This window comes from Branchiostoma lanceolatum, chromosome 18 (genome assembly GCF_035083965.1).
Source record: "Branchiostoma lanceolatum isolate klBraLanc5 chromosome 18, klBraLanc5.hap2, whole genome shotgun sequence".
In the NCBI taxonomy this organism is placed as follows: domain Eukaryota; kingdom Metazoa; phylum Chordata; class Leptocardii; order Amphioxiformes; family Branchiostomatidae; genus Branchiostoma; species Branchiostoma lanceolatum.
Genome location: NC_089739.1, coordinates 12,861,289 through 12,888,178, shown reverse-complemented (window position 1 = coordinate 12,888,178; position 26,890 = coordinate 12,861,289). Strand labels below are relative to the sequence as shown.

Genomic DNA, 26,890 nt, shown 5'->3' with positions numbered 1-26,890 from the left:
CGTATGATTAGAATATGTAGGTAAAAATTAAAAATGGAGGGTCTAATCATTTTGTTTTTCTTCACAGCTACAAATGTGTCATGTATAATTGTATTAGCGGTGAATTCGTTATATTACCGCGCGCCCCCTCCCTGTCCTGTTTTTGGACTGTAATATCCAAGTCTTTACAAAAGAACTCTTTTAGTTTTAGCTATTTTACAGCTTCTTTCAGTTATCCCCTAATTCTTCTTGAACACCCCTTCCCTCTTTTTCGTGGTGGCCTCTTCCACTTTTGCTACAGGGAAAGTACCATGGGGTATTTTTAGATCACCAAAAGCTTTGGAATTCTTGAAAGCTCTGATTGGTTGAGCCACACCTGGCTTGACCTACATACCTCCTACAGTGAATAGGACGTAAACAAGTCATCAGATGTGGACTACAGCCCATCAGGTGGAAATTACATGTAGGCTACCCCAAGGTATCTCATTGGTTCTTGGGTTTATGTTAGAAAAAACCTGAAGAAAGAAAAACTCTGGATCAGGCCACACCATTTTAATTTCTTGTAACAGAATTTTGAAATAAAGCTAGATTGGAAAATCAACATGAAAACAGAATCTCAGAGGAAAGTTTGTACTTTGGTGCACACAATTTCAGCCTTCTGTTTTCTGTTTTCATGATTTTTTTTGCTAAAATTAAAAAAAATCTGTTAACCAAGAAATTAAATTGGTGTGGCCTAAGGGACAACAAAAAGTGGTCACATTGGCCAGGTGGTCCTTATGTCGAGGTGGTCACTTGTACAGGTTTGACTGTATATCAATGGCCAGGTGGTCCTTATGTAGAGGTGGTCACTTGTACAGGTTTGACTGTATATCAATGGCCAGGTGGTCCTTATGTAGAGGTAGTCACTTGTAAAGGTTTGACTGTATATCAATGGCCAGGTGGTCCTTATGCAGAGGTGGTCTCTTGTAGAGGTTTGACTGTATATCAATGGCCAGGTGGTCCCTATGTAGAGGTGGTCACTAGTACAGGTTTGACTGTATATCAATGACCAGGTGGTCTTTATATAGAGGTGGTCACTTGTACAGGGTTTGTCTGTACATGTAAGTACAACTCTAACATACAGATGCAGCACTTTATATCCACAGGGCCCAGCACAGAGAATTCATTTTCCTTCATAAACAGCCCACCTACAACTACTAGATTCCCTCTAATTGAGATTCATGGGTTCCAGGCCTGGCCTTCCTGACCTATTTCTGGCAGGGCCCCCTGGCCTTTGGATCAAACGTTTTTCCTTTACGATCTACTGTCCCGAGTTCATGATCTACTGCCATGGCCTGAAGCTGATGTGTTTTCTAAAGCATGTATCAGATAAAGTGTGTTGCTTTACTGTCTCCTCCTGCTGTCTCCTGTAAGATACTGGCATGGTTTAATAAAACATATTACTGTAAATGCATTTAAGTTCACGTGGTTTTTATTTCGCGGTAGGCAAAAATGGAGCGTTCGCGGTGGTTTTACGTTCGCGTTTGAAACAATAGAAGTGCTACAGTCATAAGGGGGCTGAAAAGTTTCGCGGTGGTTTTAAGTTCGCGCTGAAAGTTCACCGCGAAAACCTTGAACATAAAACCACCGCAAACATTTCTGCATTTAGAGTATTAGGCCATGCCATGTGAACATGTTGGTTATCATATTTTTAGCACGAATGTCATGGAGTCAGTGGGAGAAATAGAATGAAGAATATCATCAATATGAAGGAAATTGGCATTAGACTGCTCCAGGTTTAGAATTCGCTTGACATGGTGACATTTTTTTACCAGTATCTGGCCCCCTTAGGTGAAATTCTCTACTGCTGTCTCCACACACACGCACGCACGCACGCACGCACGCACGCACGCACGCACACGCACACGCACACGCACACGCACACATGCACACATACACATGCATGCACACACGCACACAACACACACACCAATGCACACATACATACTCAACACACACACATACACACAACGCACACACGCAAACACCGTCACACACACACACACACAAATAGAACCCAAAACATTAGTCTCCAACCAGACCCAATAGATTGCAAAGACCGTATCCAACTGGAAGAAGGAGCTTAGTGCAATCTAAGGTCTGGAACAAGTCGGTCTGAACAAAGGCTATTAACATCTAATTGTTACCTAATCAAACTGTGCTTCTGTAAGTGAGTTTATTACTCTCTGTCCGCACGGGCGTGCGGCGCCATGCCGGGCTGACACCTCCAGGCCGCGACTGAGAGGCCGTTCACTTGGGCAGGGCTGTACCGCGAAAATTAAACTTCCCAGGAAAAATAAACTAAATGTTGCCAACAGAAAAGACTTGGTCTCTTTTTCAAAATCAATCTGTTACGAAGATCGCTACCAAAACTGCTTCAATCGTCACAAAATGCGATCAATTTTGACCAGTTACGTCGGAACTGTAAGGGCAATTCCCGCCATGTGGTCACGTGGAATCTTGCAGTTAATCTCTAGTAATAGTGGCTTGAACCCGAAACAGTAAACATTGTCTACGAATGTTTTTGTAAGAACGGTTTTCCATGATGCCACAAACATCGCCGATGGGTGAAAGAAACTGCTATTGTGAGAGCTTTTTACTAGGCTCAACCAAGGCGCGAACCTCCCACTGGGACGTGCGCGGGTGACTGGGCTTGGTCATAAAAAGATTAGTACCCCGGACATTCGTACGGCTGTTAGCATTACAACGAGGAGGGGCAGCGGCACCTTTATTGAATAGAAATGCTCCGCCCTGTTTGAGTTCTGGCAGACCTTGGGTTGGCTATGAGACTTGGGTTGGCTATGAAAACTCCTTCTGCCTGTTGGATACGGTCTTTGCCAACCCGTAGGTCTGCTTGGAGACTACCAAAACATAACCTTCTTGCCGAAGGTAATAAGAAAGAAATACTACTAGCCATTCTGTGATACACTGCTCAAGGTCTAGCCTTGGTGACCTAGTTTTTCCAGAGCTTGGCCTTCAAATCAGACATGTTTCATTTACAACCTGCTGCCCTGAGTTGAAATACTGATAGTCAATCTGTGACACACTACTCTAGGTTTAGCCTACATGACCTATTTCTAGCAGGGCTTGACCTTCAAATCAGATACGTTTCATTTATTATCTACTGCCCTACGTTCATGATCCACTGCCCTTCACTTGCCCTAAGCTCCTCAGGATATGTGTTCATCTTTATTGAAGGGTAATGTTGATGTGAGCTTGCTCATGACTAGTGGTGCAGTTCAATACCTTTAAATAGGACAAACCAATTTAATTTGTTGGTTCTCGGGGTTGAGAAAGATATTTAAAGGCAACCAAAGCAAATATTACGACCAAAAAATGGAAATAAAAAAAATGCTGAACTCTTTATGGTAGTGACACTTACTGACATTGTTTAGCACATTTGCATTTAATAATAACTTCATATTTCTAGGATCCCTTAGTTTTGCGAGCCTACAAAAACCCTGGCGACAATTTTCAGTGAGTTCTCACATCACAACGACTTCATATTTTTGCATCATGGACGTTGCTATACATTGTGTTAGTCATAATCTCTTGGTTTCTATTTGTCTAGATACTAGACGTTTACTAAATCAAAGATTGTCTGAGAGACAAGGGAATGATTTTGCATGGCCTAAGATTTGTATCTTTGGTAATCAGGCATGGAAAACTGCCTACTGAATTGTACCACTGAGTTCCCCCCAAGGTAGATATGGGGCAATTTTATCTGAAACATGTGGGTATCATGTTTCCTCCCTGTCCTTGTTCCAGTTTTCTACCAGTATGTACTGTAAATGCAGAAATGTTTGCGGCGGTTTTGTGTTCACGGTGAACTCTTCAGCGCGAAGTTAAAACCACCGCGAAATTTTTTGCCCGCCTATATGACTGTAGCACTACTATTGTTTCTAATGCGAACTTAAAACCACCGCGAACACTCCATTTTCTCCCTACCGCAAAATAAGAACTAGCAAACTTAACTGAATTTACAGTACTTTCCACATGTACCATGATGTAGTCTAGTAAAGGAGTGCCTAATAATAAGTATTCATACAAATTCATACATACGATCCTTACTATCAGTAAAACTTGTGTGAATTCCGTAAAATGCATATATTATGTTTCTTAGAAGTCAATCGTATGAATTCCATAAAAATTGTATGTATTATAAGGTTTGACTGAACTTTCATATGGTGCCTTTGAATTCTTTTCATACACAAATTCATTCATGAAACTTTGAAAGAAGCATACGGTGTAATTCATTTAAATAACTAATCTTTGTCATTCTACAATAACAAGAGATGTTGGGGAAAAATATATTCTTGTAGAATCAGCATGATATATGTTGAAAAATGGGCTAAAACTGCGACAAACCATTTACATGCAAGAACATATGCTTAAATTGTCGTAAAACGTTACGGGATACTTTACGTATGTTCTCATAAACCAGAGATTTACACCTCTCGCTTTTACAGCTCGCTCTGATCAAACAAACAACCGCAGCCTGCTCAGCGGAGGTTTGAAACTGGCCCTCAGCCTAATTCTACTTGGCCACGAGCCACGAAAACAGGGCCCGAACCCAAGTCAACATGCAAAATCCAACGACTCCAGTCTTGTCTGCGTATCATGTCAATATTTACAAGAGTAAGCGATGCATGGCGCACTTTTGGAGAGGACATTGATAAAGGACTACTACAGAAGCTGTGTTTATTACCAAGAGGATCATATTTTAGGTGCTTTGTGTGTGTGTGGTTTGTGTGTGTGCCTGTGTGTGTTTATCTGTGTGTGTGTCTGTGTGTTACATGTGTATCTGTGTGTTTCTGTGTGTCTGTCTGTGTGTGTGTGTGTGTGTGCGTCTGTGTGTTACCTGTGTCTGTGTGTGTGCGTGTGTGTGTGTGTGTGTGTATGTGTGTGTGCATGTGTCATCAGGATAACTAAAAAAGCTGTGGATAGATCCTTATGATATTTTCTTGATGCGTAGAGACTAGAGAGTTTTAGACAATCTCAAGTGAAAATGGGGTATTTTAAGGCTTCTTGAGGGCGGGGGAAAAACTAGTAGCATCCCGGGTCAATCTTAATCTTATGCTCTCAGAGAATCTGCTCCCCAGTGTAAGGGGGTGCATGGTCAGAGCATGGGGGTGTGTCAGTACTTTACCCTTCCCTGTCCAGAAAAAAACCTGCAGTGACACACTTGTAGCAACAACAGCCGCCACAGACAATAACACTTCCCACCATGCTTTGCATCCATGACCGGGTCACCTCGCTCGTAAACAAGGCGGGGTGTTGAATGTGGCCAATGAACCGTCCCGTCCAACCTTCCAGACTCTCGCAAACAACCAGATCAAATTACCTTAGGGGATTGCGGACTTCCCTCAAACAACTGAGCCGCAGACACCAGTCAACAACACAAAAGGGCAGCTACACAGTGATTGAACATGTACATGTACGTGTAGTAGTGTACACTGTACAGTGTGTTTATGTATGTATGCATGTCTGGGCTGTCTCCAGCTTTAATCTTTTTCGTCTGCTGCTTATTGTTTGGGAGCATATTTTGCAAATTTTTGTTGTTTTAACATATTCAAAATTATGTCATTTCAAGAAAAGGTAATTTTTGCTAGATAAATATCACCTTTGTAAGTTTATTCTCTGAAGAATTGCCACAATTTCTCAAAATAATTTTTTTCATCAGCTGCTTATTGTTTGGGAGCATGTTTTGCAAATTTTTGTTGTTTTAAAATATCCAAAATTATATCATTTTAAGAAAAGGTAATTTTTTCGAGAGAAATACCACCTTTGTAAGTTTAATCTCTGCAGAATTGCCACAATTTCTTCAAATAAAAACAACTTCATTTTTCATTGCTGCCTCATCCAGACCTATATGCTGTTTTTCTTTTCAGCTCAAAAACAAATTACCCATATTTCTTTGACCATCAACAACAAAAAAGCATTAAAAACTCAAGACCTTACAAAAGTTACTATCTAGGACCTGGTATTCATTCTAAATGTCATCAAACCCAATATGAAAATTGTCTTTCAACAGTGCCTGGATAAAAACAACTTTGAACTTATCTCTGTTTTGGTTCTCTGTGCTTCCGACAACTTGTTATTTCGCCTACGTTCCAATTAAGGAGTTTGTTGACTCGAGACAGCAGACTTCGCCCCCTTACCCATACTGCTTAGTAACCCTTCCAGTCCCACAGGCAAACCAGCACTGAGGATATATGGCAATGCTTTATTGTGTATGTGGGGATCACAGATATACACAGATAGACAGACAAGCCCAAAACACCATCCATAGGAACTAAGGCCACCCCAATTTAATTTCTTGGTTAACTGATTTTTCTTTTAATTTATAGCACGAGGACATCATTTAAACAGAAGGCTAGGGTGGAACTTGCACCTGGCCCTGTTCACTCCGTGAAACTGTGTGCACCAAAGTACAAACTTTCCTCTGAGATTCTGTTTTCATGTTGATTTTCCAATCTAGCATATTTTTTTTTTAAATTCTGTTAACCAAGAAATTAAATTGGTGTGGCCTGATGAAAAACTAATTTCACAAAACAAGGCGATCAGAGATGGCAGACTTCAGCCCCTTGTCCATATGCATCGTGCTTTGCAACTTTTCCAGTCCAACAGACAAAAAATTTGTATGTTGGCAATTACAGAAACACACAGATAGACAGACAAGCCAAAGGCAACATTTCCCAAGGGAGGGATGTTATTAGGAGACTTTGTGGCTAGGAGCTAAGGCGCACTTTAAACCTACAATGTTATTAGGTCGTACGATCATCGTCGTAGGTGACGGTTTTCTTTAGACACACGGTCAGGAAATATCACGGGACCCCCGCGGCGCAGAATTCCACTGATGTGCGCATGTGACTCAAAGAGAACTCTTGCGCTCAAATTCAAAATGGCGGGGGAACCGCTTGTTTTCGTCAAAAGATGAAGCTTTTACTGACTTTGCAACAACTGTTGCCCTGCAGATGAGACGTTGAGAACGGTGCTCAACAAAGAAAGAGATTGAGGCTGGTACAGAGACGGACGGGATTTAACCCGAGCTCGTGGCCGCCACCGGGGATGTCCCGGGGATCGAGGAATAGGGGCATACTAGAGAAGTAGCCACTGGTAGCAGGGCGTCGTGACGGAATAACCGGTTTCGGATGAGAAAAATATGTTTCCATTGCTAACTGCATGCATATTTACAAAGAAAACGATAGAAACTTTCCTTCCCGGACAGGAAACAGCACGCTGTAGGCTTATTAGCATATCACCCACTTCCGTCGCCGGCGACGATTCTTCTTTAGACGAGAAAAACACAGCCACAGGCCCCCCCCGCTGAACGTCGTGCAACTGGGTCCGAGGTGGTCGCACGACATTTCGAGGATTTCCCGTTTATTGCCGTCGTACGATTGTTTTGATCGTCTTTAGACGGCCAAAAAATACCGTCGCCGGCGACGTCGCCCACGACGATGATCGCACGACTCTAGAATGTCGTAGGTGTAAAGAGGCCCTAAGGTTGAAGGCATCGCAAGCATTTCCTGACAACTCCTGCCCACTTTCCCTCCCTTCCCTGAGTGACTCCACATTTTTAAGAGGAAGCCTGCACTTTCACTTTTCCCTCCTTACACAACAATATGACTCAACTTGGAGAAATTCACTAGCCTGAGTGCCAGGACAGAGCCGCTTGCAAGCGCGGTGTGAAGACTATCCGACTGCTGCCCACCTCTATGTAAGAGACCCCAGCAGCAGTATAATCAAATACTAGATACTACTAGTACTACTGTATTACTACTAGTACATGTAACCCAAAGAGGCCACTGCCCCACTGCTGTCACTTGTATATTTAATGCAGCGGAAGCAATACTTCAAAGCTTAGCCTATTAAGTACTAGTAGAACAGGCAAGCCATCAACACAATCTAGAATATGTCAGTGGCTCTAATTTTGGGATATTGTAAATACATTTAAGTTCGCGTGGTTTTTATTTCGTGATGGGGAGAAAATGGAGTTTTGCGGTGGTCTTAAGTTCGCGTTTGAAACAATAGTAGCGCTACAGTAATAGTTGGGCAAAACGTTACGCGGTTGCTTTAGGTTTGAGCTGAATAGTTCACCACAAAATACGCGAACATAAAACCACCGCTAACATTTCTGCATTTTACTGTATGTCATATGTAATGTGTCAGTAGAAGGCATAGTGCCAGTGGCACAAATTTCAGGGTAACCCAGGCGTTTAGAAACGTGTAACAAGGGGCTTGACCCACATAAAAACCAGCATGCGATAATTCCTTTAGATAGCCTGAGATAGCATGAGCCAGTTGACTTGGTTGTTAGGGTGGTCTATAATTGGTTTCTTGCACACACACAAGGCTCCTAGCAACACTTCACTGTGTGGTGTTTTCTCTTTACACAAGGCCACAATAATTTAATTTGCTGGTTCTCAGTTTTAAGAAAATAAAAGCCTTCAAGAAAAACATCCCTGTGTGTTGTTTTTCCTCTTCACAGGGCTGTAGCAATCTAATTTGCTGGTTCTCAGAAAAGGCTTCTGGAAAAACATCTCTTGTTGTTTTTTCTCTACACTAGAGTAAATACACTCAGATTTAAAGAGGTAATGCTTAATTGGAGGAAGAGCATGAAAACAAAGCCTGAGGGCTGGGTTTTTGCTTTGGTGCACTCAGTTTTATTTTTAGGCCACACCATTTTAATTTCTTGGTTAACGGAATTTCAAAAAAAAAATGCTGAGTGGAAAATCAACATGAAAACAGAATCTCAGGGGAAAGTTTGTACTTTGGTGCACACAGTTTCAGGGAGTGAACAGGGTCAGGTGCAAGTTTTCACCCCAGCCTTCTGTTTTAATGATGTCCTCGTGCTAAAATCTTACCAAAAAATCAGTTAACCAAGAAATTAGACTGGTGTGGTCTTAGCTTCTACATTAAAATGTCAAGAAGCAAGGAAATAACTAAACGAAGCCCAAAGCTTGGATTTGCACAGGCAATTCCTGGAAATAAGAGGTTAAGCGTAAGGAGCTTTACAAGCAAACTTAGGGCCAATTTACACACAGCAGATACACAAGATATCTGGACTGCAGATATCTGCCAGGCGACAGCTTTTTTCTGTGTCTAAACAGGAATTTTATGGTCTTAATGAGGGTTTTTTTAGATGTCGGGAAAATTTCAGCCGACCACTCTGAAGCATTCGCCCGACAACTCAGCGGGAGTTTGCATATTTGGCGGGCGATAAAGCGGGAAAACTTCTTAGCATCAAGGACCATTTGTTCTCAAACGGACGACGGACTTCTTTCGTGATGCCAGCTCGTTTGGTGGATCGGCCCTCCCCCCTCCGCCACGACAAGGGCAGCGAGTAGGAACGCAGCATTGATTCTGTTCGGTCGCTGTCGTCTTCCCTGGTACCTCAAACGCCTCTTACGCTCAACCCTTGCTTGCTGCCTCATGTTTAGCCACACGCGAGTCAGATAAAGAAAGAATACCATATTCATCATGACGAAAAACACAGGCGGTTCTCCCGCCATTTTGAAACGCGCACTAAAGGTTAAATAGGGTCACGAGTGCAATCAGCGCGCTGCGTGAGTCCTGCGGTACTTCCTGTCGGTGTGTATAAATGCGTCCAGATATCTAAGGCTCAGATGTCGGCGGATTTTTAGATATCTGAAAAAACTCTGTATAAATTGGGCCTTAGAGTTGGAAAACAGCTTAACTTAATCATACCAGCTTTTATTGGTTTTATCCTGCAGGATTTCTAAGCTATTTATAGGTGAGCCTGCTGTGATTTTGTGGTCAAAAACATGGCTTTAATTCCCTTCTGTGGTTAGTCCTCCTAGTGGTAAGTTTACACTTACAAATGGTAAGCACATGTGAAGCCTGGAACCAAAATTTAACCTGTACTAATGCTCATCTTTGCATAAGGCCACACCAATCTATTTTGTTGCTTCTCGGAATAGCCTCTCCTGTTTTTCCCATTTAAAAAAAAAAAATTGGGTCACTATTCCCAATTTGACTATTAGTTCAGTGGTAAAACTCAATAGCAACCAAAATAGATTATAAAGGCCTACACATACCTAAAAAGTGTGGTCATATTGATCATAAGTTATAATTTTTCATTTGTTAAAACTATTTCTCAATATCGATCCATATATTACATGGCAAAAGGTAATTTTGTTACTGAAATTATAGTACTAGATCAAAGAATTTAGTGCATTGCTTAAAATGAGCAACAAATTGAACTGGTGTGGCCTAAGGATCACATGGAAGTTGTTTTTCTGTTGTCTCAGGTTTTACTTTTGGTCAGCCAGCTCCTCAAAAAAACTGACAAAATAGGAAGCCCAATAGAGATGCCTTTATAAGACGCCCAAAACAAGCCGGAGCAGAACCTCTGCTTGAAGAGTACAGTCCCAAAAACCTACATGACCCAATTCTACAGGACAGTGAGTCCATCACAAATCAATTGTCCGTGGTGATTGGTCAGTTATCACCTTATTCAGGACACCCTGACCCCACCCCGCCCTGAATTAGGGGACAGCTCTAGAGTAAACAATTACAGACTAGTAAGTAGGTGATAAGTCATTTATATGACTCTATAAAACTGCAGGGAGTCTGACTCTGTAAAACAAACTTTATTTTATCTTCATGGTAGCAAAATTTCATGGTGTAAGGAAAATGGACATTTTCACTGAACTTAAATACCTTCATGGTGGTGGCAAGTGATTTATAGAAGTTTGTGAAGGAAATCATAAATGATAATGTTAACAGGTGTTTTTCACAGTGATGATAAGTTCATGGTACAGAGGTGACCGTGAAAACAGTGAACATAAAGTTACAGTGAAAGTGCTGGTAGTGTATGTGTACGTGTATTCTGCATTTGTATTTTGTATATGTTGTATTGTTGTTTTACTTCATAGGAGGGAAACTTGCTAGTGCAAGACATTCAAAGGAGTATAGGAACTGATTATATTTTAGTACCTTTTTTTCCAAATACTTATCGATTTCTGTAACATTTTGTGTACACATAAAATGCTTACCTGGCTAGAACGGAAAGAATTATTGTTATCATTACTGAATTAGATGGAATTGATTTTAAGATGCGACCTATTTTCCCCATGTAGACAGCCACTAGAATGGGATGTCTCTGCACATGTCTTTCGGAAGGGACATAAAATGGGGGTCCTGTGTTCGAGGAGGTGCCTCGAGCACGTTAAAGGGGAAGCGCTATAGTAGCCCCTGCACCCTGTAAAAATATACCCTACTACTGAAACAGCAAGGAAACTTGCTGCCATACATATATGCCACTAGGCACTATGTGACAGTGGGGTCAAGCGCCACTAACTGACCAGTCTAACTGGTCCGGACCTTTTGGCCTAGCAGTATGCGTCCTTTGGACTGGCGGGCCCGGGTTCGATCCCCAGGAGCCAGGAGTCTGTTTCTACTCGCCTCCGTTTCAAGTACAATGAGGGTTTAAAGGAACGAGGCCCGCTAGACCGATCCCTGTGTTCAGGACCCATCCCCCCAAATGGCTCGGTTTCAAGAAATGACATCTGTGTGAGATTTTTGCCCCACACAAAACAACCTGAGCCACCTCCCACATCCCCACCAAGTCAACACAGGCACAGATGAAAGCCCATCCTTGGCAGCTGTTCGCAGGCTTTACTTTGGATGTGTTCTGTGGAATGCGATGCCAGTGCTACTCCCTTGCCAATCTGTCTCCCTGACAAAACCTTGAAGTCTTTCCGCTTTAATACTGCTAAGTAAGCTAACAGTAACACTGTGACATTTATTGTTTATTTATTGTTTATTCATTCGCATATGTACAAGTGTTTAAAACAAAGATATACAGGGCAAAAAAAAATGTGCAGGGGGGGGGGGGGGCAGAAGCCTAGGTAGCTTTTCTTGGGCCTTCCCTCGAAACTTGACAATAGGAATCACCTGTGACACTGCCCTCCCCCTACCCAAAGGACAATAGCTGTTCCTATGGTGTTGTCTTACCGTAGGAACCTTCCCATCTTGTTTTACATTTCAATACCTCTTATGCATGACTGTGTGATTTGCCATGTAAAATAGTTTTATCTAGTTATTGTAAATAAGTACTGGTTAGTTCTGCTAGTTCATTTTAGTGACGCTGAAGAAGACAGAGTGATTTATGTCACTCGAAACGTCCGGAAATAAATCTCTGAATTCTTATCCAGCTTTCAACACAGGCACCCAGAGCATTTTATGAGGCTTGAAAACTGGAAATATTCTAGTTTCTGTAATCTTTATGAAATTGACATTTAATGCCACTGTCAACCACATTTGCGTGCAGATTTCTTATCAAAAGTGCTCAAAAGTGGCACAAAACTAAGCTACATGGTGATCTTTTAGTTTCACGCGCCTAGTGTAAATAGACCGATACCAACGCCCACCTCCGTCAAAACGTAGAAATGCAAAATTAAAACATAAAAATGCAAACATTTGACGGACATGCAGTCACTCTCTCATTGGTCAAATGGCTTATTGTGATGGACAGTCAGGATCAGTCTATAAGGGCTTGGATTTTCTGTCAGTTCTCACCACACAACGACATCGCATCTTTGCTCCTTTAATGTTGATATGTAGTGTTATTGAAACTTACTATATGTGGGAATGACTAGAAATTGGAGTTTTTTTATTCAAGTTTCAAGCCTCATAAAATGCTGTGGATGCCTTTAACAGTCTCAATCCAGTGCAGAGGGGGACTAAACTAATTGATTGCACACAAAAAATCTACCCACCTTTCGCTTCCTCGGCGATCTCCCTTCCAAGAAGAAGTCGTGGCTCTCCCCGAGGTCGATCCCCTCGTCGACCGGCGGCGTTCCGAACATGGTGGTGGGGGCGTGGTCCCCCAGCGCCGCTGGGGGGGTGGGGGGCTTGTGAGGGGGGGAAGGGGATGACCGCATGCTGAGGGTACTGATGCTGCTGGCTCCACTACTGCTGTTGAGAGAGGAGGACAGTAGCCCTTCCGGCCAGTGCTGCGGACTCATCGGGGGCTTCTCTCCTGGAAAATTACATGAAGTTTCAAAATTACTCATTTACCCGTCAGTATCAATCCTTGTTTTGCGCCGTTGAAATCACAATGTACTTATCAAAGGTTTCTGTCCTGAAAAATAAGAATTGAAAAAAAAAGCCTATTTCAAGGTGATTTTGAAACAATTATAATTCAGCGTACTAAGCAATTTCGATTTTTTTGTCTTCTGAAAAAACTTAATTGTGAAAAAGGAAAACTTTCTTACCAAACAAGTCCTTTTGAGCAACCATAACTGTTGTCAAAATTAGCATTTCACATTGAAAAACCTTTCCATGTTGTAAAGACTGAAAATTGAAAAGTTAAAAATGTTTTGCCAAAGATTTTACAACTTAAGATTAAAGAAAAACACTGCAAAACACCTCCACTTGTTCCTAATGTACAGCTATTTTGAAATTTCCTGAATTCATAATGTCTTTTCAAATTCAAAGTATTGCCAGTGTCTTATGGATGATTGATTGACTGATTGATTGATTGATTGGTCAGTTGGTTGGTTGATTGATTGATTGATTGGTTGGTTGGTTGGTTGATTGATTGATTGATTGATTGGTTGGTTGGTTGGTTGGTTGATTGACTGATTGATTGATTGATGGGCATGTAGCGTACCTGATGTGTCAAAGCTTAAGGAGCTGTCATCAGACGCTGATGCTTATGAACGATTGATTGATTGATTGATTGATTGATTGATTGATTGATTGATTGATTGATTGGCATGTAACGTACCTGATGTGCCGGAGCTTACGGAGCTGTCGTCTGACGTTTGTCTGCAGATGGGGCTGCACGAGAGGCTGGTCAGGATCATGGCCGCCATGCACTCATCCATGTCAAACTCCTCACTTGTTTTTCTGGAAGGGATGAGATTGTTGTTATTTACTTATTTATTTACTTATTTATTTATTTGTTTGTTTGATTGTTTATTTCTTTGTCTGAGGCTTGTCTGCAGACCGGACCAGATACATACATGTCAAACTCCTTACTCGTTTTTCTGGAATGGATGAGATTGTGTTGTTAATTAATTGTTTGTCTGTGTGTTTATTTGTTTGTTTGTCGGATGAGGATGGGGCTACATGAGAGGCTGGTCAGGATCATGGCAGCCATGCACTCATCCATGTCAAACTCCTCACTTGTTTTTCTGGAAGGGATAAGATTGTATTGTTATTTATTTGTTTGTTGCAGGGTGCTGTTTAGTTGGCTCCACCCCATACGCAATCTGGCAGTGTAGATGTTGTCCTGCCTTGAGCCGAGCCTACGGTACGTCTGTTGCTGCCTTGGAGTCAAGAGATACCGTTAAGATAATTTGAATTACTGTACAGTACCAGCTAGAGGCAACTTGAGTTCAAATATTCAGACTCAAGCTGTGATTGGCCCGTTGAGTAACTGAAAAACAACAGCTGCTTGCCCCTTTTTATCACCTCTTATCAATTGGGTCAAGGTGACCCAGAAACTGGACCGCGCCATTCATAATGTAGGAGGGGGAGGGGCCAATTGTGCAGGTGGCCACAACAATTTGACAGGTCAAAATATAAGTGGAAATTTTTTTTTTTTAGCTATTATGCTGACAGGAGAGCTTTTGTATACATATATCAGCTGGAATATTACTGCCAGACTATAATCTAAATCCTATTGAAACATGTAAATTAATAAGTTTTCATACATGTATCTTGATTTTTATATGTATCTTTTGCAGTAATCCTAGACAGAATCCAACCCAGCAATTTTGACATCATGTACTATACAAAATAGTTTAACAAAAGATAAGTCCTTATTTGGTAGTACTATTACTGACGAAGAAAGAAACAGCTTTCAGTTTTCCCATGGGACCACCAACTTGTTGTGTCTTTCCTTTGTACAAGCAGAACGTACGATCTACGAAAAGAATTCTTCCGTTGACACCGGGCTATTTTTGGCCACCGTGGTGATTCTATAGAAAGTTTGACTTGTATTGTTTGTCTCTTTGTCTTTCTCCAGTTTACTTAAGGAATTGAAAGTCATTAAATTATTCCTGAAGACTGCACAAAACCATTACTAAAATTGCTACTTCTTCCGTTATGAATTCTAACATGTTTTAGCTGTTTCTGTGCGTTATAGATAAAAGAACTGCTCAAAACTGCACCATTCTTTCTAATAGTCAAACTGTCTCAAACTTTCAAAGAACGTCTTATGAATCATACAATTTTCTTTTCTAAAAAATGCACTAGGTGTACTTCTACAGGTAAACAAAGCAATTACAACTGGCCTATTGTTCCCAAGCCCAGAAAAACATAACCTGATCCTATTATGTGTGATAAGTGACCTACTTTCGAAAGGACAAACATTTTAATAAAAACCCTTTAAAGTCTGTCGGCTGTCTTGTTTGTCCAATATGTAGGTACATAGATTACTGGATTTGTACAATCAAGAGGCTTGAGCTAGCCCACTCTTTTCTGGCAAAAGCAAATTTGTTTTGCGTTTGCCATGACGTCGAATTTAAAACAAAAGCAAATTACATGTACCAAGCTTAAATGTTTTGAGGGATGCATGATGAGGAAATAAAAAGATGTTGGCAAATCGTTCCAATGGCAATCTTATATCTCCTTCTTAACAAAATTGAAGCATTATGAAAAGAAGACAAAGAAACTATTTCATACACACAAGATACATTATATTTACTGTAATTCTTGATTTGTTAACTGTAACTTTATTTTAGCTGATTTAAGGGTCACTAGTCAACAGCTAAAATTTCATCATCACTAATATTTGATCACTAGTATTTGAGACAGTAATGTTTGTTCCCACCATTAAAATTAAGTGCTGTGACCTGACTCCTTTTTTCCCAAACCGCTATATTTTCCTGCCACTATATTAGAGTGATTTACAGTATAGACCTCACCATAGCTAATGAAAAATAATATCAAAACGATTCCTATGTATTTATTTGAGTTCTATTTTATACATTATAAATTTCAGCTAAAATGACTTTTACTTATATATCTTTCTACTTCACATCTTGTAGCCCAGAAACAAGTTACTGATTTGGCATACTAGTAGCTTGAGGACTTAGGTAGAAGTCTTTCGCTGGCGCCAAGTTATCTGTGGAGACTTTACAGACTGATCTGCGAAACACCTGGCTACTTATTTGTGTAACTCTACACCACAGTACTGCCTGGGTGTCTTTAAAGTTTAAAGTGGTTTCTGGGCATTTAAACATCTCAAAGTGTCTTGCGGTAGTGGCGGAAAATTAGCTGGAAGTGTGTGTAACATTTCTGATAGTTAAGAGCGAAATATTGCCTTTGTGTGTGTGTGTGTGTGTGTGTGTGTGTGTTTGTGTCTGCATGTGTGTGTGTGTGTTTGTGTGTGAGTGTGTGTGTGTGTGAGTGTGTGTGTGAGTGTGAGTGTGTGTGTGTGTGTGTGTGTGTGAGTGTGTGTGTGCGAGTGTGTGTGTGTGTGTGTGTGTGTGTGTGTGTGTGTGTGTGTGTGTGTGTGTGTGTGTGTGTGTGTGTGTGTGTGTGTGTGTGTTTTTCACAATACACACTCTGTAGCATTGCCTGAAACATCCTCAGAGCTGCTTATTTTTATATGCTGGACTGGAAGGGTTGCAAAGCAGTGTGGGTAAGGGGGTGAAGTCTGCCATTTCCGATTGCCATGTTACCTTTCTGGGAAAAAGGTATGAGTGGACTAACAATTCATCCGTATCAGTCAAACGGAACTAGTGCAACTGGGCATGATACACAACAGGTGGGAGGTAAAAAAGTAGAAATAACATCCTCTTGTTTTACCAATGGTATAGACCACAGTTTCAGTTGAGCCTGTCCTTCGAATGCCATCATGCTATCAAAACCTCTTTATGCTCTTAAGGGTCATTAAGGATGGTGCCAAAGTCCTGAGTGCATACCTGTTCATACAAACCATCATTTGTATGTGATTGGCAAATTCATACATCAAAAATGGACTGACAGCTTACAACAGCAAATTGTTCCTGTTGTTTAGTTCCTTTCGTTCCTAGTGGCACATAGGGCAGCAAGTTTTCACACTGTTCCTGTAGCAAGATCTTCGCTTGAAAAAAAGAAGGAAACTCCTACTACACTATATAATTGTGCATAATCTAATATGTAACTCTGACCTTGTTTTGTGTTTTAGAAGAGATTTTTGCTAACCACAAGCCATTTGATAAATCGATCTCTGTCCCTGCCCTCTTTCACCTCATAGAACTTGTTTTTCGACCTATTTTTAGCGCAGGGACGCTCGCCTTGACAATGCGACCACAAACACGAGACATGTCTGGTCACGTACCCGTCGGAAACGCGCTCCCCTCGTTTGAAAAACGACAAACTTGGCCTTCTTCCAGAGAGAGAAAGTGTCGCGTGACTTTGAAGTCACATATGGCTAGTGGTTGAAGTCTGATGACCGAGCGCCATCACCTTTCAAAATGCCTGAGCAGTTACTTAGAACATTTGCTCTTTTGCTGGCAAATCGCAGAAGTTCAGCAAACAGTCATTGTGACGTGTAGCAAGTGGACACAAATCTTCTTAAATATGACATCATAAAACTAGATATTTAGGACATAGAGAAGGTTTGAGTTATAAACTTTTGCAACTTTCAAATAGTATAATACTAACAAATTGAACACAGACCGTTTAGTTTAATTATCTTTTGTTTTTTTGTTTTCTTTTTGTTGTTTTTTAAACAGACAACATACTTGGCAGGACAAGCATTCAAAGCACCACACCAACCCATTTGTAATTGACATGTGCACTGTTGTCTAAAACATTCTCTTGTTTTTTGATGCTGGACAATGTTTCCTTTTGCTAAAATAGTAGGAACAGGTGTTTCCAAAGGCAAAGCATTTGTGGTGTAAGAATCTGGAGTTGTCTAAATTTGCTTCAAAACATCTGTTTCAAGAATTCTGGTGAAGTCTGCCATCTCCGATTGCTGTTTCTGGGTCCGTTCCCGAAACCACGAGACACCCAAACAACTTCAAAACCTGGCATAACGTCCTAAAGAGACCTTGGTCTCTTGGATGGCCTCCAACAAACCTCAAAGGCAACCTGTAGGGGCATTGCCAAGGACGCAGCTTCAGAACTGCAGCACAGCTGTGGTAAAAACCATGTGTCACAGTGCCAAACAGTCAAACTGTTTTAAGTTATTCCGTGAATAGTTTCATCAGGTTGGTAAGTCACTGAACAAAAAAGACTCTTTTTACACAACCAAGAGATTTATTCCAACGACATTTCGGTGACCATCTGTCACCTTCTTCAAGGCAATTCTGACTGGTTCACAAAGCAATGCAGCACAGGTGTTGCTGCTTATACATTTTAATGAGATGCATTCCCAAACGCAAAGTATTTACATATGTACAATCACAGGAGATGACATCACTAGGTGGCATATGAATTGTGTACATACAAACCTGTAAAAATTGTGTGTACAAGTGATCATCTCCACAAAAAGACCACCTGGACAATGTGACCACTTTTTTGGTTGTCCTTAAGATAATTTTTCCTAATGACACAAGCATTAAAAATCCTGTCTATAATGGCCATCTGTTTAGACAAGTTTGACTGTACAACTCTGGTCTGTCAAATTCCAAACGAGGTATATGGTAACTGGATAGATGACAGAAAGTGCTGATCACATCAAAAGGGAGAAGAAGGTTTCATACTTCTCAGCTTCTTGCACATAGAACAGTCCAGAATAAATACTAGGGGTTGCTGCGAGTTCAGCAAATGTGCTTTACCGATTAACAGTCTCTCTTCGTATCACACATTGCAACGTTTCCCCATGTGACAACCATGCCAAGATAGCAAAACCCTCGAACATTTCCTCCTTCTTTTGACAGTACTTCGAGCTCAGCATGTGTGCTTTATCTATTAGTAAGTATTACCAGTCTCCTTGCGTATTACACATCGCCCATGTGACAGACATGCCAAGACAGCAAAACCGCAGCAGACATGGCACAGAAAAGACATCGCATTCCTGAAACCATGCCAAGGACGGAATGTCCAGAGAAGAAAAACTGGCAAGGAAAGACGAGTGTCCTTGACCAGAGAGTAGGGGTAAAATCTATCTTGGACTCAGGCCAGCCACTATTACCATGTGCCATACTATTACCACTAGTCAGGTGGTCTAGCTGTAGGGCTGAACCAATTCATTTCTTCGTTCCTGGGATATACTACAGTAAAATCATGCAATACGCCAAATGGAAATGGATGGAAGGAAATCTTGAATCTGACTACAGCCAAACCTGTACAAGTGATCTGCCCCATATAAGGACCACCTGGGTAGTGTGACCACTTTTGTGTGTGTGTGTGTGGCTGGATTCTGGGCTGATTTTTGGGTGGTACCAATAAATAAAATACTCCTTTTGCGGCTTGTTTCTGTGCTCTTTTTAAATGCCCAAAGTATGAAATAATGATGCAAATGTGCTAATATAGGGAAGTAAATGTCAATTTCAATTTCACCAAACAGCATTGCTTTCCCAACAAAATAGTTCAATTTTAACCCCACGAAATCGCTTAGGGCACCTTTAAGAATCTTGTCTAAAGACAGACCAGATTCTATTGGTCTCCTGAGTGGTCTTCTTGGGCAATTTTGACAGTACATTGACTCCCTAAAACGGAGTGCACCACTTCAAGGCTTTCTAAACCTGGTCCACAGACTCTGTTTACATGTTGTTCTTCCAGTTTAGCATCTTTGTTAAATATGACAACCAACAAACTAAACTGAAGAGGCCTTTCTATCAAAGCCCCTCCCCTTTTGCTTGTGTTGGAAAGTTCTCCTGGCAGAGTGAGCTAGCAAGAACAGATGTCCTTTGAAGGGTCCTTTTCAGCGGCCAAGTGCGAGTGTATATCTGGGCTGCCTTGTCAGCTCTGTCCCTTGTTCTAGTGCCAAATATAACTGACGTCATAAATTACAGCCCTGTAAATTTTACTTCGATGACACTGGGGTCTCAAGTGTTTTCGTCAGATTAGTGCAAGAGGAGTTTTGGGGGTTGAAACTTGAAAGTCTCTTTTTCAATGCCTTTTTCTATTTTCTACACGTAGTAAAGAAAACCCTATTCCCCCCTTTTCTAAAAAGTCTCTCTTTCAACGTAATTTTTCTGTGTCGTTTCTTCTTTTCTGCGACCGCAAATGCTGGAAGAAAAGTAGTAAAGAGAAACTTTTTTTTTTTTTCTACTCCCTGAAATCTTGGTTCTGGCATTTGCATTGTGATTTCTTTCTCTATTGATATAGAAACAAGGAGGTTAAACTTTAAATCTGCCTTTTAGCACTTTCTTAAGTCTTTGAAAGTTTGAAGAAGTCTGTGGCCCTCATCATCAAGCTTTCGTGTTTGGGCAAGTGTGCTGAAGTAATGTTCTTGTTCTTGGACACCGACCATAACATACATGGATCCGATCCAACAAACCAAGGAGCTTCCAAATGGATTTTGAAGCTCCGAGAGCAAACCTACAGTTTTCTGAATGGCATGGAAAGGAACAAAAAAATCTGAAAACTCAAAGAAGTTGTTTAAGTACTTGAGAACAACATAATAACAGATTTGTGTCCAGTCACTCAGAGGCCTTTGCCAGGATGCCAGCTTTTCTAGCTTTAGTTTAACTTTAAGCTTTCTCAGCCGCTTCCCCAGGTAAAAGCTCAAAAAAAGCTTTAAAAAGCTTTAAAAGCTAAATAAAAGCTAAAAAAAAGCTTTTAAAAAACCATTTAAAAAGCTAAAAAAAGCTTTCAAAAAAACTTTAAAAAGCTAAAAAAAATCTTTTAAAGAAAAGCTAAAAAAAGGCTTAAAAAAGCTTTTAAAAAAAGCTAAAAAAGCTGGCATCCTGGCTACTAAGGCCTAACCTGGGTACTGTCCTAGTTAGTTTACCAGTGCTCTCATACTCACTCCATTACAAATTTACAGAAAAGTTTTTGTAAGCCAGTATGGGGGCCCCCCGGTAAACTAACTAGGATTTCACCAAGGCAGCCCAGGCAGTTTACAGTGGAAAAAAGCAGAAACAGAACCAGCAGTCAAACTACTCTCCTCCAAGAATTCTTTTGTTGGCCACAACAAGAAAGCAGCGAACACAATAAGGCTTTTAGCTTCCCTCAAAGTGGCTCATTGTCCGCCACAAGGGTCACATGACTACCTACTTCCCGCCAAAACCACCAGCCGTCCATATGGCACTTGGCATGATCGGGTCAACAACAAGTCTTGTTGGAAGAGACCAAACTATTGCATCATTGGGGAGGGAGTACCGGCCGGGTAGGCAAGAGTTTAATTTTTTTTTTTTTTTAAATCAATTTATTGGTTTTGCTGTTCAGCACACATAGCCAGGGCTGCCCAACTAGCCTGTGGCTATTATAAAGGGCTAGCCCTGTGTTGTTCATAATATACCAGAAAGGAAAGATTTGTCTTTTGTTTCATCTTCTGCAACCAATAGCTTAAATGAACTTGGAGCCACAAAACCAAAATTCAATTTGTTGGTTGTCAGATTTGAAAAAAGACATGCTAAATTGGAGCAGTAAAAATCTGAAAGGGAAGTCTATACATTTTTGTATTTTTTAAGTTTTCTTTCCAGACCTTTGCTTCCATCTTGACCACTTGCTAAATCTTTAGATTGATCTAAAATGTCTAAGAACCCAGGAAATAAGTTTGTGTCAAGATACTCTCTTTCTACAGGCCGGAGGTTGAAAGAAATGTGCCCAAACCATGATGCATAAGTGAATTTTCCCCCAACCATACACCCTTAAATGGACCGTTAGTGAACTTTCTCCAAACCTACAGCAAGAGTGACAAACAAGCGCTGTCACCTGCCTTACCCAGCGTCCTTCAGTTCTGTCAACAAGTTACAACAGTAGAACAGTGTGTGCAACCTTGGCCTATTTCTAAACAATACAGCACCGATAGATCTGTCCTAAAACTAGAGTCAAAAGAAGCCTAAAAGAAATGCAACATCAGCGAAAGAGAATGCCTTTAGGTATTGTTTGAGATGTGCACTTTAAATCCCTGCCTCTGTTTCGCTAGCGCACTTTGCGGCTCAGTACAGGTGTTTGTGCATTGATATCTGCCTGCCAAACCACAACCTCTTTGTTCGAAGCACTCTATTTTCACCCCCGGCTCCACTAGCCAATCACAAAGCAGATTTCACGCCTCACTGCCCCTCTATATAAGTGTGCTGTTTACCACGTTTTCGCCTTCTCTGGGTGAGTCCATTTATGGTCCACCCCCACAACGTTCCACACTGATGGTATGTCCCAAAGAGTCACTTCAAAGCGGACGAGCAAAAATAGCAAACTTGTTTTTGAACAATCCCGTCATTCAGCCGTTTAAAAAGATCTTTGGCGATTGACAAACACCACGCCACCCCCAGGCGCAAGATAAATAAAAAACACCTAGACTTTATTGTTGCACCAAAAACAAAGTAAGGACACATGTCTTGAAAAAAGACAGTGAATAACTTTGACATTGATATATACTAATATAGGGCTTTGAACCTGCGTAGGGAAGAAGCTAGATGGGTATTTGGATGAACTACAGTCAAACCCAAGAAGACCACTCAGGAAAACGATAAAATCTAGTCTATGTGAACAGGTGGTCACTATAGACAGAATTCTTGTGTCAATGGGAAAAGTTATCTAAGGGACCACCAAAAAGTAGTCACAATGGCCAGGTGGTCCTTATGTAAAAGGTGGTCACTTGTAGTTGTACAGGTTTGACTGTATCTAGAGAAAAGACACTAAATAAGTTTGACATTGATAAATAGGGGTTCAAACTCGGGTAGGGGGAGAAGCTAGTGGTAAGGAATTTGGAGGAAGTCCAAAGGAAGCCTGTCTTGTTGGGTCATTTGAGGTCATCATTTTTTGGTTGATAGTTGCTAGGAGTAAATATGTAAATAGACAGCCAGAGCTGCATAGTTCCCGTTTAGACTGGGTTCGCCAGGTCTGTTTGATATTTTTGTCTGTGGGACCGAAAAAGGCTACAAAGTATTGTGGGTAAGGGGGTGAAGTCTGCCATCTCTGACGGGGGTGGGGGGGTGGGGGGGGGGGGGTGGTGGCGACGGCCTTGTTTCAGGTTTGCAGCTGTGGTTTTCAGACAAACCTGTACAAGTGACCACCTCCACATAAGGACCACCTGGACATTGATATACAGTCAAACCTGTACAAGTGACCACCTCTACATAAGGACCACCTGGTCATTGATATACAGTCAAACCTGTACTAGTGACCACCAACCATCTTTGCATAAGGACCACCTGACCAAAAACACTTTTTGGTGGTCCCTTAGATAATTTTTCTCATCCTACGAACCCTGTCTATAGTGACCACCTGTCCACATAGACCATACTTCAGAGATTTCTTCAGTGGTCTTCAGTTGAGTGGTCTTATTGGGCAGTATTTGGACTAGAAAACTGCCAAAAGTCTCTTCAAGGTTACCCTATACTGTTTGGCTAGACTTATGGAATGAAATACTAAATGCAAACAAGATCAGTATCTAAAGAGGCTTGGGACTTGGTTGTTAACACCTATGGTTGTAAAGCCCCACCTCACAATCTCACCTAAGCCTATTAGCAAACAATAGCTAGGTGATAACTTGCAATGGGTTAATCTTTTTATCACCTTGAATAATCACACCTTGAGATTTCATCCCAAACAAAAGGTGATGTTACGATACTGTAACATTAGTTTTCCTTTGAACTTTTTCATTGCCGACAAAACATTTTATGACTGCAATACTATCAGATATGATGCTAATTTTACCCAATATTTCTGACAAAAATATATCGTTGAGGTAGAATTTCCACAGAGAAATATTTGGACACAACCAAAATTTCAAATACTTCTATCAAAGTTTTTACCACACTTAAAACTTACAGTGAGTAGCAAATTTCATCCACAATTTGCTATTTTACAGTAACGTTAGCAATCGCTGAAAAAAGACAACTTAGACATTTTTCAAACCTTTATGCTTTATTTCTAACCCAGTATAATGGGACAGTGACATGGAATTTATTTTGAACCACCAAAGTTGAACCCTAAATGATGTATTGCAACCTCCACAAGGCATTGCATCAAAGGCATCGGCATTGCATGGACGGTAGAGACTTCAAAAGGAGCAGGACCCCATACCTCGAAACAAATTTACATACTGCTACCTACACTAGGCTGTAAATTCAACAAGAAAACATCGAAATTGAAAGAAATTCTTGTTATCTACACTAGAAATTGAACAAAAAATATCGCTGGTTGAAAATAGTTTGTTTCTGATTTCATATATGTATCATCGGGTGGAAAATCTCGAGCCTATGGGGTCTTGGTTAGGGAGCCGGCTAGGACGAAAACAAGTTTGACCTCCCGTGACCTCATTTGCATATCAATATCCATCACGCGTTATGTCAACACGGGAGCCGGCCGGCGAAAACAACAACTTGCCCGGCAGAAACCCGCCATTCAGGAGAGCTTTGCGGGGTTTTTACAGACTTTGGAACGCCCAGAAAACCGCAGGGAGATACTTTGCGGTCCCGAAGTCACCCCCGTAAACAGAGCTACCGGTTTGAAGCAAGCGCGCCCGGAAAAAATGTTTTAAAAACCGCAGGAATTAATAGATAAAGGAGGAAAGAATTGATACCGGCTTTGGCGCAGGATAATCCGTTCATTGTTGGCAAAGTCACTTGGGTTCAAATATTTTGCTACTGGCTTGCTATATTTGATACACCGCGTATTTTAGATAACCTTGCAAACAAGAACCTTGCAAATAAACGCGTATTTTCACCAAAAATAAATGTTTAAAGTTGCAACAACTGAAAATGAGACAATAATTAAGCTATGATTTCTCTATCTTTTATTTGGAAAATCACAAGTTGAATTTTTCGTTTAGAAATCTTTAAAAAGAGCTTGGGTTGTAGCTTAGTCCCTTTGGGAAACTCACTTGTTTACAACAAATTTGATGGTACCCTTTTTTCTAAAGTCCCTTCGGGCCACAAATAAATTATTGCACCTAGAAAAAGGGGACTTCCAACTAGTCAGGGACTTTTTCTGTGTCGCGGGAACGAAAAATGCACCCAAAAAGACCGCAAACATAATACGAACCAAAAAAGTAGCACTTCCAAAGATCTAACATTTCAGAGCAAACAAGAATCTCTGTTTAGAATTGTTTTTTGAGGTTTGAAAAGCAAGAAAATTAGGTGAAACGTGTTTACAAACAAGAACAAAGGCATCCGGAAGACACGCATTGAAACTCTAGAAGCGTGTTTTTGTCGCAGGAGCCGGTTTGAGGTCGGGGGGCGTGCGAGGAACATTCTAGAAACATAACCGGTATTATACCGGCAAAATGTTATAATATTTTACACCAAATATAGCATTTAAATGTTTCTTTAGTGTAGGAAATATCATATTACTCGTTGGTGTTGTCTTGATTAGAATAAACGGGATATTTCCGGACATTTTTGTCGGGACATGTGGGGCCCACGCCGGCCGGGGCCAACCGGCTTTTTCACGCTTCGTAATTTTCGACTTGTTTACGAAGAAGCTGGGTTTGATTTACGATTAAAAAGACGCGCTAAAAACCAGGGTAAAATCCTTAAAATAGGTTAAAAGGGTTGTGATTTTACCTGTCTTTCTTCGGTACATCGATGTTGTGTGAGACGCCTCGCTTGCGGCTTTCTTGTGGGGAAGGGTCGGCGAGTTTGGCGAAGTCTCGGTCTTGGTGGTCCACGAGGCGGGCCGACTTTCGGCTCTCAAGCAGCCTCAAGTCCTCGAGGCGCCGCTGGACGATCACGGGCTTCCCGGTGGCCTGATCCCGGTCGAGTAGCTGCACAATCACCGATAGGTTCTCTGCATGGTGCTCGGTGACAGAGCCGGCTACCTCCCGCCCGTGGTGAGTTAGGAACACCCGCTGGCCCGGCGCGAGTTTGAGCCCGCCCATGCCCCTGAACCCGCACCCTATCAGCTTTTCCTCGGTCAGCTCGACGACTTCTCCCGTGTCCAGGACCACAGAGTAGCCGGTGAAACCTACAGGGGTCGTGGTGGCTTCCCCAGGGGTCGGGGAGTCCGTCTTGGTGGCCCGAATCACCCCCGGGTGGAGGTAGCCATCCTTCCCGGGCGCACACACCCTGCTACCGACGATCGACCTCTTGGCGAGCCGCTTGCCCACAAGCATGCTTGGTGTTGGACTCCACAATGTTTCAAGAACTGTGGCTTAAAACGTGAACATTTGAGGAAGATTCCTCAAGAAATTGTACAATTCTTACCGCAAGACTTTGTCCAAGGAGACACTGGTCAATCAGACAGACGCCGCACGCGCATGGTCGTCTCAAGATTTTGCTACAATATTCCAGACAAAATTTGCCCAAAATTCCACCTCAAATTCCTTCACAACGGACTGTCACCGCTTCTAGTCCCGTCAGAACGCGTGTATCCGGACAATTGTGTCTTGAAAAGATAAGATATATCCAAGGAGGTACCGAGAGAGGAAGAAACGTGCCTTCCTCGGTCTTGCAAAAGCCGGTGTTTTTGTGCCGGTTTGTTTTGGTACTGGGGGGCGTGGGTGCCTGCCGGCCGGTACAACACGTAATAACTTGGTTCACGTCACTTTTATCTTTTGATAAATCTTGCCAAACATTCTACTAATTCACACCTCAATTCTAATTGCACAAACTCAAAATAAATACCAATACAATATCCCTTATGATCATATAATATCGTTTATTTGTGAAGTAAAAATTGATCTTTTGACTGTGCATATACGTCGAAGAAATACCTTTTGGCGGCGCTTTAATAGGGCCTAAAATCTTATGAGGACTTTCCATATTTTCATACACATTTTGAGATAAAGTAGTGAAAACAAGACTCACCCCAAAACGTTGTCCTTGCAAAATCTCATTGCAAC

The 26,890-nt window shown here is 41.5% G+C and overlaps 2 protein-coding genes across 2 annotated transcripts in view; both read right to left on the bottom strand.

Moving 5' to 3' along the window:
• The window catches only part of LOC136424833 (zinc finger protein 704-like), a 30,414-nt gene extending 16,515 nt beyond the window's left edge, over positions 1–13,899 (bottom strand). The window contains exons 1-2 of the mRNA XM_066413504.1: positions 13,781–13,899; positions 12,768–13,030 (exon numbers count right to left, since the gene is read on the bottom strand). Of these exons, the coding sequence (XP_066269601.1) occupies positions 12,768–13,030; positions 13,781–13,880 (363 nt within the window). The 5' untranslated portion in view covers positions 13,881–13,899. The remainder of the gene's footprint in view (positions 1–12,767; positions 13,031–13,780) is intronic.
• Positions 13,900–14,074: 175 nt separating this feature from the next.
• On the bottom strand, positions 14,075–26,642 carry LOC136424834 (zinc finger protein 395-like). The gene is made up of 2 exons (XM_066413505.1): positions 25,614–26,642; positions 14,075–14,189 (listed from the first exon to the last, which is right to left on the bottom strand). Exons 1-2 carry the CDS (start codon positions 26,159–26,161, stop codon positions 14,090–14,092), a joined length of 648 nt encoding a protein of 215 aa, XP_066269602.1. The 5' UTR covers positions 26,162–26,642; the 3' UTR covers positions 14,075–14,089.
• Positions 26,643–26,890: the final 248 nt, after the last annotated feature.